We start from the raw sequence: 13,287 nt of genomic DNA, 5'->3' as shown, positions 1-13,287 counted from the left end.
TTTTTTAATTTTAATTTTAATTTTAATTAATTATTTTCAGATTGTACATTTTAATCTGTTACTTGCTCAGGTAATAAATAGTTTCAGCTCCAAAAAAAAAAAGGAAAGCCATATTAATATGCTGAGCTGTGAAAGGCTGAAGTCAACAACTTCTGACATTGCCAGTCCTATGCTACTATTATGGACTACTGGATTATATTGGATCATTTTGCTGAATTAACACACCTGCAATATTTAAAGGGCAATGGAATACCCATCTCTAACAAAACTAAACAAAAAAAGGGGAATAGAAAGGAAGGACCATTTTGTAGCTTTTGGGTCTGATAAGGTCAGTGAAATCCCCCCAGGATTTACCCTGAGTTCCTGTTTTGCATCTGTAATCACAATGTAGCTAGGATAGATAAACTGCTACTTTCTCTTAATTCAATGAGAAGAAAGATTTGTACTAGTAGTATTTGGACAGGATGTCATGTTTTCATCTTGTACTATGAATTACCACTAAGAAGATAACAAAATGCAATGTATTAATTTTTCAAACTGTCCTATTAATCAGTTTTGAAACTGTCTTACTGCTATCTGTTTCTCAATGAAATTAATAATAAAAGAAGCAAATAGATAACTGTAAACTGTACACTATAGGCAAGGAAATGTTTCCACTTTAATAACATTTCTGTTAGAATTTTAAAGTGTAAAACAAAGATAGATTGCCCACAAAAGGAGTGAAGAGAGCAATTTAAGTCATGAGAAATATTTTACTGATGATATAAATATTTTGAAGACTAATCTGGCAAACCAATATAAAAACTACTTATCAGGAATATTTAAGTAATTTTATAAATGGTAGAAAAATGATTTTATTACACTATGCTTAGTGAGACAAATTGAAGTCTACTGGTCATGTGACTTAGCATGCCTTTGATTTGCCCAGTATTTAGAAAGGAATGTAAAACATTCAGAATCAATGCAAGGCTGTGACCAGCGGACCTAAATGGTGTGCTAAATATCAAGCAATGCTCTCATAAAAACAGAGATTTTCCTAGAGCTTTAAAGTTATTATAAGGTTACTGTTCCCTTACATATTGTATCCAGTTGCTGGGTCAACCAGGTTCATATCATGAACATGCACAGTCAGAGGCCTCACCAGACCCCAGGGGCCACCCATGACAACACAAATCCCTGAATGTCACAAAGCCAACTCCTGACCTATAAAAAGCACAGAGCAGCTGTGATCACTGTTAGTTTCAGCAGCTCCCGCCACAGGACAGTTCAAGCTGGGGCAGTTTTTGTCAAACGCCATGGCTGGGAAGAAAAGAGGAAGGAAGTCTTTGAAGTCCAGGAAGAAGGCAATTTCCCGCTCTTCCCGGGCAGAACTCCAATTTCCGGTGAGCCGAGTGGAGCGATACCTGAGGGAAGGTGGCTATGCGCAGCGACTGTCCTCCACCACACCGGTCTTCCTCGCTGGCGTCCTAGAGTTTCTGACAGCTAACATCCTGGACCAGGCTGGCAAGGAGGCTCAGGGCAAGCACAAGAAACGCATCGCCCCCCAGCACCTGGAGACCGTGATAGGGAGCATCCAGCAGCTAGATCCCCTTTTGGGGGATGGCACCAAGTCTCTGCTTAGGACAAGTGAGGAGGCCTGAGTCTCCAGTTATGGTGACATCGTGTCTACATCCTCATCCAGCTGCCCAAATCACCATCGATGGAAGAGCCCTTGCTATTGTCACCAGCCATACCAATAAAGTGATTAAACTGGAAAAAAAAAGTAAAGAGGTAGTACTTACTATTTGGGTCGTGACATCTTTCTCCTCCCTTATTAGCCTCTTTGTATGGGTGTATCCCTATAAATAAGTTAAGCTAAATCTTCGTGATGGTGGAAATACTCATTATGCTGACTCAGCCCACTTCCCCCCTTTAATTAAAGTATCACTATTCAAGTCCATTGAATGTTAACTATTTTTCTTATCTTTTGAATTTTTAAAAATGTAACAGATACTTCTGTGGAAGCCTTTGATCTTAGTCCTCTTATAAATGCCCAATGCTAATGTCACCCCACTGTTTGGAATTTGGGCCTAGAAAATTGCTTGATAATTTCTTATGTATTAGAATAAATTACTAAGTTTGCTAAGATGCTTCCATGTTTTTCCTTAGAAGATGCTATATTAAAATCATTTCTGGTCTAGATTAACAGTTTTTGCCTGTACTCCTTGCTACTCAGAAGGCTGAAGGGAAAGGATCACAAGATTGAGGCCATCCTGAACAATTTAAAGAAATACTGTCTCTGGTAATCTGAGCAACAAATTCGAAGATAACAATACATAATATAACAACCATTGCTAATATTTTATTTGTGCTTTGAAATTCTGTACAATTCATGCTGTTTTATGTTGCTTTGTTTTACTCTTTGTTCTTGTTATTTTTTCTGTAAATTAAAAATATCAAACCATATATAACATTATAGCAGAACAATCTTATGGCATTTTTTTCTTGGCTCTTGTTTTCTTTTATTACTTTTTTTTTTTACAAATATTTACTTTGAACAGAGTATAGCAATAATTGATATGACATTAGCAGCAGTATGCATTTAGAAGACCAAAATGCCATTACTGACTTTACAAAAGTATAAAGGACTGTATTGCTGTGGGGAAAAAAGAGAAAGAAAAAAATGTATATGTATACACAAGATAGTTAGGATAGATATACAGCTACTTTCTCTTACTTCATTGAGAAGAAAGGTTTGTAACAATATTGTTGAGATATCATGTCTACATCTTGTCCTCTGAATAACTACTACAAAGAACAATATGCAATGTATTAATTATTGCAACTGTCCTACTAACCTGTTTTGAAGCTGTTTCATTGCTATTTTAGATTTTTTTCTTATTAAAATAAATTTTAAAAAGTATTACGGTAAAAATAATGAAAAAAAGAAATCTTGTCTCAAAATTAAAATTTAAAAAAAATCAAAAGGGCTGAGAATGTAGCTTGGTGCAAAGGCCCTGGGTTCAACCCTTAGTAACATATACACAAAATATCACTTTTGGTTTATTGTTTCTTTAAATGCTTAAGAATCGATACTTAAATGCTTAAGTAGATCAGAGAAACATGCTATAGATACCTAGCCATTTTAATTTATTCTATCAAAGAACTCTATGTTAAAGAAAACATAATCTACGTGTGACACCCTTAATGTTCTGTTCTGTTATAAGCAAAAGTGGTTTCCTAATTCAGACCCATAATTTAGAGCAAAGTTAAACTTCAGGCCAGGTATTTTTGTTGTTGTTGTTGTTGTTGTTGTTGTTGTTGTTGTACTGTGCTTTCCTATACACTGTAGGATGTCTACTATATCCTTGACCCACTAGATGCCTGTGTCATATCTTCACATTATAATGATCAAAATGCCTTCTAATATTACTGAAGAGTAAGCAACATTTTCCCCAGATGAGAACTTCTGGCTTAAATATATTAATCAAGAAATTCCTCTGCATATTATTTTAAAAATCTGTTTTAAGGTTAGAGCTTTTGCCTTTCTCAGTTTAACCTGCAATCTGTGATAGTTCTCTGTTACTAAGACTCTAGGAGTTGTAATATATCTGGAACAAACTGTTCATCTGTGGTGAAGACTACCTCTTTATACAGGCTTACTGTGAATTATTTGCGTTATTAATTGGAACCGATATATTATCTCAGTTAGTGGTGTTTGTTGCCTATGAAGGAACTAAGGCAGCATACACAATTTTCTGAGCTCTTGTCCAAATTTTAGATGAAACAAATATTCCAGGACTTTAAAATCCCTGATCTGTTTTTACGTCCTTTGCTATGATCACTTTGTGATTTGAACATCTTATTAAACTTCCTCGGGCCTTAGTTGTGTCAATAGTGTCAGTTACAACTATCTATGTAAACTATAGTTTGAGAAAAATAGATTTTTAAAGTAGTTTTTAGCTTTAGAGGTTTTAAAAGTAACTTATTTGCATGCAAATTATTATTAATTTATTGCCTTTTTATGTATTTGGTATGTGGTCTCACTACACAGCTTGGACTCATAGTGATTCTCTTGTTTTCAGCCTCCCCAGCACTGGGCTTATAGGTGTGCATCACCATGCTCAGACTTGGTGGTAGGCTCAGTGTTCCTGGGAGAAATGCCAGCGTGGCATGTGGTGCTGGGGATCAAATCGCAGCCCCTGTGCTTGCCTAAGCAGGTGCTTAGTCTGCTGAGCTATCTCGCCAGCCCTTGTATATAAATTACTAACACGTTATTCTAGAGTACTAGAGTTGTTTCTTTTTTTGCACCTGTCCAAGAGGCTTTGAATGTATTGGACACATGGACACTCAATACATTCTTGACAATTGATTGCATAAACAACTATGAATTGATTACCTGTAGAGATTTGAGGGTTCTTTTTTATGGAGGATATTAACAATTCTTGCTATATTAGCAGTCCACTATCCACTATCACTATTTATGCGTTTTGACATATTCTAGTAACTTACTCGTGTAAGCCTGAGGGTTCTCATCAACTCTCATATCTTTTCAAAGTTTTAGGCTATCATCAGAAGTTGTTCCTTATTTAGGCCTGAAGAGGCATTAACTTTAAAATATGAGATAAGTTTTAGACAAAGAGTGAAGGAGAACTTAACCATCAGACTAGTTTCATGGAGGTGACCTTTTACAATTATCTGTCCTCTTTAACTCTCCTGTCCTAATTTCCTTAGGTTGTTGTGTGTAGTCATTTGCCCTGACATTATGGTTTATCACCTGTGAAGCTCCCTGATGTGTGGTTCAAAGCAAGTAAGATATCATGTTACCAGAGTAGTGAATAGCTGGTCACATGAAGGAAAACAGTGGCCAGCAATAGTGGTCACTTCTACTTAATAATTGATAAATGAGATTATTTTCTTTTCTCTGAGAGAGGAACAATGAGGTTACCTCAAGACAATAGTATGAAGAATAAATATGGGGAAGGGAAAGAGATGCAAACCCGGGACCAGTGGGCAGGAAATGAGTTCAGCTGCAGTGACATCCAATTTTGACAGCATCTGCATAGCATGAGCATGGCACAGAGCCCACAGAAAAAACATTTTTTATTGCATTTCTTTGAAGAAAATAAGGAAAATTAGATTGTATTGGCAAAAGCAGAGCTGCAATCTGTCTCCTTAGAGGGTTTAATGGGTGTATACTTTTGTTTGGATTGCATCTGGGTCTCAGTGGCCTGGTTTTGTATTGATTCTCAAGTGTTATTTTCTATCTAAATGAAGCTACTTGTTAGAACTGTATTGGTAAGTGAGTATATGTAGATTAGAGAAATATTCATTAAAAGGAACTGTGTGTTTTTTGTGCTCAAATCAATTCATGTTGTCCCATACCAGCACCAAGAACAAGCCATGCGAATCTAATGGAGGTAGTGCTCATTCTTCTAGCACAGACAAGTGGGGGTCTTTGAGGTCAAGAAAATGAGCATTATGCTCTCTTAAACTGAGGATTCTAACAAAAAGATAGACCAAGTCTCATTTCCAGTAGCTCGCCTTTGAGAGAATACAGGGATAGACAGGAAACGAACTAAACACCTTGCATAAAGAGTGGTCAAGTTTCCTACTGAGGAAATGTTGACAGGCACTTATTACTCCTAAAAGCAGCTGTGCGCCAACACACTTTTCAGTTACTGCTCAAATTGATGCTGCAAATTCTTGCAAGGAACATGATAGGCTAGTCAAAAGATCTCTTTAAGTACCTAAAAGGCTGCTCTGAAAATAAAGCCAGACTGGTTGAACCAAGAAATATTACTGTTAAGTGCAAATGCCAAGACTGATCTAGTGGATGATCAAATGCTGAAGATCAGTCATGTGAAAATTGGTTATCTGTAAAGTTAGAGAATTTAAAAAGATAAAATACAAAATACTGACCACATGGAGTAAGAAGTGTCCTCAACTGCTTCAGAATCATTCTTTAAAATTGAGTAATATCTCATATGTATACAGGTATATATATTTAACTGTTGATGTTTCTCAGACTGTAAATATTCACCATAGTATTAGATAATCAGTACTGTCTTTCCTTCTTTAATATTCCTAATGGAGAAACTTTGTCTTTAGTAACTAATATATGCATAATGTCGATATTGATTTACCATTTGTAAGGGATTTGAGAGTTTTTCTTTTTCTCTTTCTTCTTTCTTTCTTTCTTTCTTTCTTTCTTTCTTTCTTTCTTTCTTTCTTTCTTTCTTTCTTTCTTTCTTTTTGTGGAACTTTTTGTGGAACCCAGGATTGAACTCAGGCCCTTGCGCTTACCAGACAAGTGCTTATTCTACTGAGCCATCTCCCCAGCCCCAAGAGTTTTTCTATGTGACTGTAGAACAGAAATGCTTCAAGGTAAATTTCCAAAACAATGCTTTACAATGCACTGAGATTCTCAATATGTTAGTGATGATCATGAAATATTTATTTATTTATTGTTTTACATGATACTTTTTTATTTTTAAAAAATGCTTATGGAGAAGAAAACAATAAAAGAATGTTGTTTCAAGAAGATGATCACATTGACCAGGTGGTTTGGGACCAGTATTGAAAACAGACTTGTAACATTTGTTGAGTGCATGCAGTGTACATTAGCTCTTCAGGTTTTAAAATTAGAAAATAACATTGGCATACATTTCCTCTTGTGGACTTCCCCTCCCTTATTAGTATTTGGCAGAGATTTCCTACACAAAACAAAGAATGAAGAAGTTTGTCACCAGTGTTGATCTACTCATTTTCCTCCTAACCTTTTAAAAACTCCTAGAAATGTATATTGTTGGGCTTTTAAAATCTACTTTCTCTCTTCTCATCATAGTCTTTCCCTTTCCTTATCTCCCCCCAAAAGTAAAAAGAGGCAGGCTTATCTAAACATAGCACCCATGCCCACACTAGGTTGCCTGAATCACAAGCTAGCTGGAATTTGAGAGTCTATCTTTTTCCAGTAGGGGTGATAGTACTCAAGCTAAGCTTGAAATGGCATAGGTGACTTTCCATCAAAACTCTCCCTCTGTAGACATATAGGGAAACACTAGCATCCTAAATCCAATGTGTTGCCTCCAAATAGCTTTTTTTATTTCATACAGTGGAATGGCTACCACCTCACGCTCACCCCATAAGAAGAGGGAGAGGTTCTTTAGTCAGTGACATCAAACTCAAGCCAGATCCTAGAAATACATTCCTCAGTGAATGATGGACAGACTGAAGGACCATGTTCATTTCTGGGGGCTGAGTTTGGCTTTGGGAGTTTTCTTTTTTTGAATTGAAACTTTTTCACATTATGCTGCATGACTTGTGAATTTTTTCTAACTAGTTGTTTGACAGGTGATAATCCTGAAAAGGATCACCTGGTTCAACAATCTTATTTATTCTTCATTTAACCATAATGATGGCACCATAATATTGTGTTTGAAGCCTCAATACTAAGTGCTGAATGAAAGATGATTTTTTCACATTTGAGAGATATTTTAGTACCCAGTAACATATGGGAATTTTATTAAGAAAAACTTTCTGGGTTTTCTATACTGAAACTATATAAGCATTATTTAAACATTAAGAAACAGAAGAATGGGTATTATATAGAATAGATTTCCTTAAAGAGAAGGCATTGTCAACTTTATTTTTCACATGGACTAAGAAGCAAATGACTTCTCTGGTTGACCTTGCTCCTTGCTCTTTCTCATACATATTAATCAAATATTCAATTATTTCTTCTTTTCTTCTTGCTTTCATTGCCTGTCACTCTCTTCTGGAATATATGTATCATGGGAATAATATTTTTGTTGGGCCTATTAACTAAGGTATATTTACTGCTCAGGACAAAACTGGCACAAAACAAGTGCACAATGAAAATCTTTTGAATAAGCCAATAAGCATGCACCATGTGCCACTTAGGGATACAAGGACAGACTAGACACATTTAATCCTAATTTTTCTAGATTTTATATTCCACTAAGAGAGAGGGTAAAAAATAATTCCACTGAAGCAATACCATTCTTATTGGAGGAAGAACACATGCTATTAGATGTTGCTGAGCATCCATAATGTACAGGATACTGTCCTATGTTTGGAGTATTATTTGGTAAAGATATTAATGGTGAACATTATTTGCTGTAGTGAGCATAAAGTTTGGCCAGAAGAACTGATGCTTAGGCTGAGTTAACTGCATAAAACTGAAAGTGTTTCAGGCAGAGGAAACAGCATGTGGAGAGACTTAGAGGTAGAGAGCATGGGAGAGCTCCAGAGAGCAAAAGAGGCTCAAGAGAGCCAGAGAGTAGAGAGGAGAAGGGAAATAGCAAGAACAAAGTAAAGACCGAGTCTGAGAAAAAGTGAATTGGGACATTATTCTAAATGTAGTGAACCTTTGGAAGGTTTTTGTTTGTTGGTTGGTTGTGTTTTGTTTTGTTTTTTGAGGTACCGGAGATCAAACTCAGGACTTTGTGCTTTCCAGGCAGACCCTTCAGCCACTGAGCTATATTCCCAGCTCACTTTGGAGAGTTTTATGAAAGGGGAAAACAGGACCTTTTATGTTTAGACATTTCCCTCTATGATGGTTAGAATGACTTCAGAGGAAGTAAGTGTGGCAGATGGATGATCTTTAGAAAGTCAAATGATTTAGATGAAGATAAGAGGCCTTCAAATTAGTGTGATGGAAGTGGTAATAAAGTGGTTCTTTGAGGGCCAGGAGGATAGCTCAGCAGCTTTGTACCTGTCTGGCAAGCACAAAGTCCTGAATTCAATTTCAGGCTCAAAAAGCAAAACAAAACAAAACAAACAACAACAACAACAACAAGAAAAAAGAAAAAAGAAAGAAAGATAGATATATAGATTGAATCCAGAGTGGTTCTTTGAGCTTGTTGCTCATTGGAAATATTAGGAAAATCTTAGAAAATCCTGAAACTCAGGACATACCTGATACAAACAGTTAGAACCTATGGAGGTGGGACCCAGACATCCCTCTGTTTTTTTTTCTTTATTCAAAAGTCATAGTCAATGTATAATACTTTGCACATGAAATACACAGTCTGAGATAATTGAAGTATATATAAGCCCAGTCATTTTGTAAGCAATTACTCTAAAAAGCAAAGACAAATGTAAAGCAAAGAAATATATGTGGCCAGTATTCATATGCAAGTACTAGCAGGGCAACTTGTGCAAGAGACACTGTTGTCCAGAAAGCGTGGTCAGAGTGCCACACTCTTAAGCTTTGAGCAGGTGTTCCTCTTGGGAAGCCAGAGATACAACAGCTCAACGGCCAAGTTGATACTTCAAAATTTGAAATTAAGGATTTTAAAATTTATTTTAACCTTGTGTTTTTCCTAATTATTCATTTTTAAAAGTTTTACTGAACTTAAAAATATTTAACTTTATTACATCAAACAAGTAAGTGATTTATGAGACCTTAAGCTCAAATTAATTTTTCTTTACTTTTCAAAGTGTTAAGCACTATCTTTATATAATTCATGATGATATATGGATTTTGAATTTTAAATATAAGTTTTTCTAACACTGTAGTGAATTCTCAGTCGTTTGTAAGGTAATTCCTTCTTAATAGGTTTATAGCAGAATGGATAATTATGTGGGACCTTCCTTCCGTATTTATTTATTTATTTATTTATTTATTTGGTACAGGGTCTTGCTATGCAGCTTGGATTCATAGCAAACCTCCTATCTCAGCCTCCCTAGTGCTGGGATTACAGGCCTGTGCCACCCCACCAGGTTTCAGTGGCCAGCACAGCACACCTGGGGTTCCAGGGATTAAACCCAGATCCTGGCACTTAGACCACCAAGCTATTTTTACAGCCCTGGAACCTTCCAATTTTATAAGAAAATTATGACATTGGAATTTCTACCAATTTAGAGTATAGGCTGCAAGTAGCTTAACTGTTTCTTTTCTATCCTTTGAGAAAGAGTTCACAAATTTGTTTTAGTCTTAGGCAAATAGCCATATGACATGCGTTCATACCACAGTATTAAATTCTCAGATGACGAATGTAAAAACCACTGTCAGTGCTGCAAAGAAATTATGTGTATATTAATGAATTTTTAAACATTTCTGCAATATTAAGTTTCCTTTTATTTCCTGTATTATAATTCTTTTACAGCATTCTGAATTTTTCACTAGATTTTGGAGTCAGCTCAGAGTACTGGCGAAAGGTATACTGGATGAGGACAGCTAACAAGCAACTACCAATGTTGTTCTTTGCTTTTTAATTTTTTTTAATCATTTGTATTTTAGTACAGGGTCTACAGGGTCTCACTATGTAGATTGGACTCATAGTGATTCTCCTGTTTTCAGCCTCCCAAGCGCTGGGATTACAGATGTGTGCCACCACACCCAGTCTCAATCACCACCTCAGCGTGCCCCAGGGGAGGACCTGGCATGGCATGCCGGGAGGATAATCAAGAAAAAATAATCCCATAAAGCACCTGCATAGGCAGAACGCAGGGGCCGAGGTTCGATCCCCAGCGTGCTGTGCTGGCCCCGCCCCAGGGGCACACTGAGATGGTGACTGAGACTGGGTGTGGTGGTGAGCGCCTGTGATCCCAGCATTTGGGAGGCTGAAAACAAGAGGATCACTACGACTTCGATGTACATAGTGAGACCCTGTAGACCTTGTACTAAATACATTAAGAAAAACAAACCCAATAATCCCAGAAGGGAAGAAAATTTAGAAGATTGGACTTACTTTAAAAGTGTTTTCAAAATTATAATGAATCTAAAATTCATCTTAAATTATCTGGCCATATAATTATTCAGTGTATCTTTTTGTAGATTATGGGAGCAGAGTATATGTTTCTGTAAGCTACTCATATTTCTTTACCTTTCAGTTGTGCATACCACCTATGTTGGTGAATATATTACATAATTTACTCAGGAAGGCTTCTTAGTCTTTGGAGTAATCCATTCTTTGATCATGATGCACATATTTTTGTATTTTGGAACTTTTAATGGTCTACATTACCTCTTAACCACTTGTGCTTTTATTTGTCTTGAATAGTTGGAGGGACAAATTTTAGATCTTCAGCCTGCTGTTGCAAATGGGACACGAGCAGTAGGGATACAAGAATCTGAATTCAAATGTGGTCCATCATTTTAGGCAAATTTATTAAACTTTGTTTAACTTTATTGTTTAAACTATTATCTTTTTAAAAAATGTATTTAGTACAGGGTCTCACTACATAGATTGGACTCATAGTGATCCTCCTGTTTTCAGCCACCCATGTGCTGGGATTACAAGCATGCACCACCAGGCCCAGTCTCAGTCCCATCCCCAGTGGCAGGGCCAACAGGGCACACCAGGGATGGAACCCTGCTTTGGTCCCTGTGCCTGCCTATGCAGGGGCTTTAGTTCACTGTGCTATCTGGCAGGGCCTTTCAGCTACTTTCAATGTATGTATCTTTCTCAAACTAATAAGCATCACAGTGATGCTTCAGCACAGGCAATTAAATTACCTTTGCATAATTCATATTCAGTGCTTGTGACAAAAATAAGATGCGAGATGGTTGTGATGAGAGTATACATATGTCCAAAGCCACCAAATTATACATAATTACATGCAACTCATTACATATTAATTATATGAAATCCAGTGTCAAGGAGTAAGATGCTGGAGAAAGATTTTTGAATAAAGAGGATGTCAGAAAAGCTCATTTGTGGCACTAGAAATCACTCTGAAAATCTTTCAGTGTAACACTTACTTGGTAAAAAAAATGAATACAATTTAAAAAATTCCTTTAAAATGTTTCTGGAAGATTAAAAAAGGAAAATTAATCTGTATATTAAAAAATGTGCCCTTTTACTGAAAATCTGACAAGTCACTGCCCTAACTACAGTGCAAACTTTCCAAACAGTTGGCAATTAAATGTGAATCTTTTGTATCAATAGACGGTTTGGTCTAGCAGCAATATAACTGAATAATTTCTATAAAGTCTACAATGGTGGTTTTGAAATGTTTGAAGTATTATTTAGGGTGACTCACTCCATGGTAATTAGCTCTAAGGATGACATGACATTGTTAATAATGAAAGTATTTAAAAGAGGACTTGGGCGAGGCTATTTACAGCCTGGCTGACTGGTGTGAATCTGCACAGACCTATTTCTGCACTTTTGTTTGCAATTCACAGTAATTTACAGAGTAAATGGCTCAGGATTTGCAAAAGGAACAGCAACTTGTATAAATTTCAGGACTCTAAATGGAATTTTTCCTCTTTGACATGGGAAAACTGGCATATGACAAACTGCAGCTACACTAGATTTTTATGCTCTTGCATAAAATTCAATCTAATTTTCTTTAAGTTTTAAATGAACTCATTAGTAATGTGTAAAAACTATGGAAAAGAAACTTGCTAAGCTTTAAGGATTACATTTAGGCTTTAGTAAATAATATTTAATATAGAAGACAATACTTGAAATATTGAAATAATTTCTATGAACATAATCTACCTCCCATTATTATGGTAGGGTTCAATTAAAGAGCAGTCAGATTTTTAATATGTACATACAATTTTAAAAAAAATATACTACTTGCATACCTAGTATGATTTAGGCATTCTGTTTAACAAATTATATGCAATGTTTAATTTTGCCTTTATTGGAGTTCTATCAGCCATTTACCCTTAAGCAAATCACTGGATGTCTCTAAATTTTTGTTTCCTTATTTGTATAGTAGAAACTTTCATAAGCATCTTGCTTTCTTACTCACTTATACATTTGGTAAATCTTTATGACGTGCCTATTAAATATCTGTAGTTATACTAGGTACCTTATCAATAGTGAACAAAAGCATTATCCTTGCCAAAACAGAGCTTGTTTTATTTCTTAAACATGACGTGCATGGGAATGTGTATGTATTTTTTCCAACACTTTTTCCAAAGACAATAAAGATCTTTTTGTTTGATTTGGTTTTGAGATGAGGTCTTGCTTACTGTTCAGGTCGACTTTGAACTCAGTACATAGCCAAAGCTGGCCTGATACTTGTGGCAATCCTTCTCCTCAGACTACAGGAGTGTATCGCCATGTTAAAATAATAAAAAGCCTTTTAAAGGAACACATCTAATCATGTTGTTACTAGGATCAATTAAGAAAAGTACTTGACAAGTGATAAACGATTATGAACCTAGTTTGATGGACATTTGGAAATGGTTTTAATAAGTTGAAACATGGATAATAAATACTCTCAGGATAATATTTTGGATTAAATTAATAAAGAATATATTTATGATTTCATTAAATTAAACTGCAAATCACTTCTAGGATAATTGAAATATGCTTAATA

The 13,287-nt window shown here is 35.8% G+C and overlaps 1 protein-coding gene across 1 annotated transcript; it reads left to right on the top strand.

Annotated features, from left to right (window-relative positions):
* Window positions 1–1,263: 1,263 nt before the first annotated feature.
* Window positions 1,264–1,640, top strand: LOC101563127 (histone H2A-Bbd type 1-like). Its single transcript, XM_004648582.2, has one exon. It carries the CDS (start codon window positions 1,296–1,298, stop codon window positions 1,638–1,640), a length of 345 nt encoding a protein of 114 aa, XP_004648639.1. The 5' UTR covers window positions 1,264–1,295.
* Window positions 1,641–13,287: the final 11,647 nt, after the last annotated feature.

This window comes from Octodon degus, unplaced genomic scaffold, assembly GCF_000260255.1.
Source record: "Octodon degus isolate 3935 unplaced genomic scaffold, OctDeg1.0 scaffold00451, whole genome shotgun sequence".
NCBI lineage: Eukaryota > Metazoa > Chordata > Mammalia > Rodentia > Octodontidae > Octodon > Octodon degus.
Note: the sequence above shows the minus strand (reverse complement) of the source record. Positions and strands in the feature narration are given on the sequence as shown.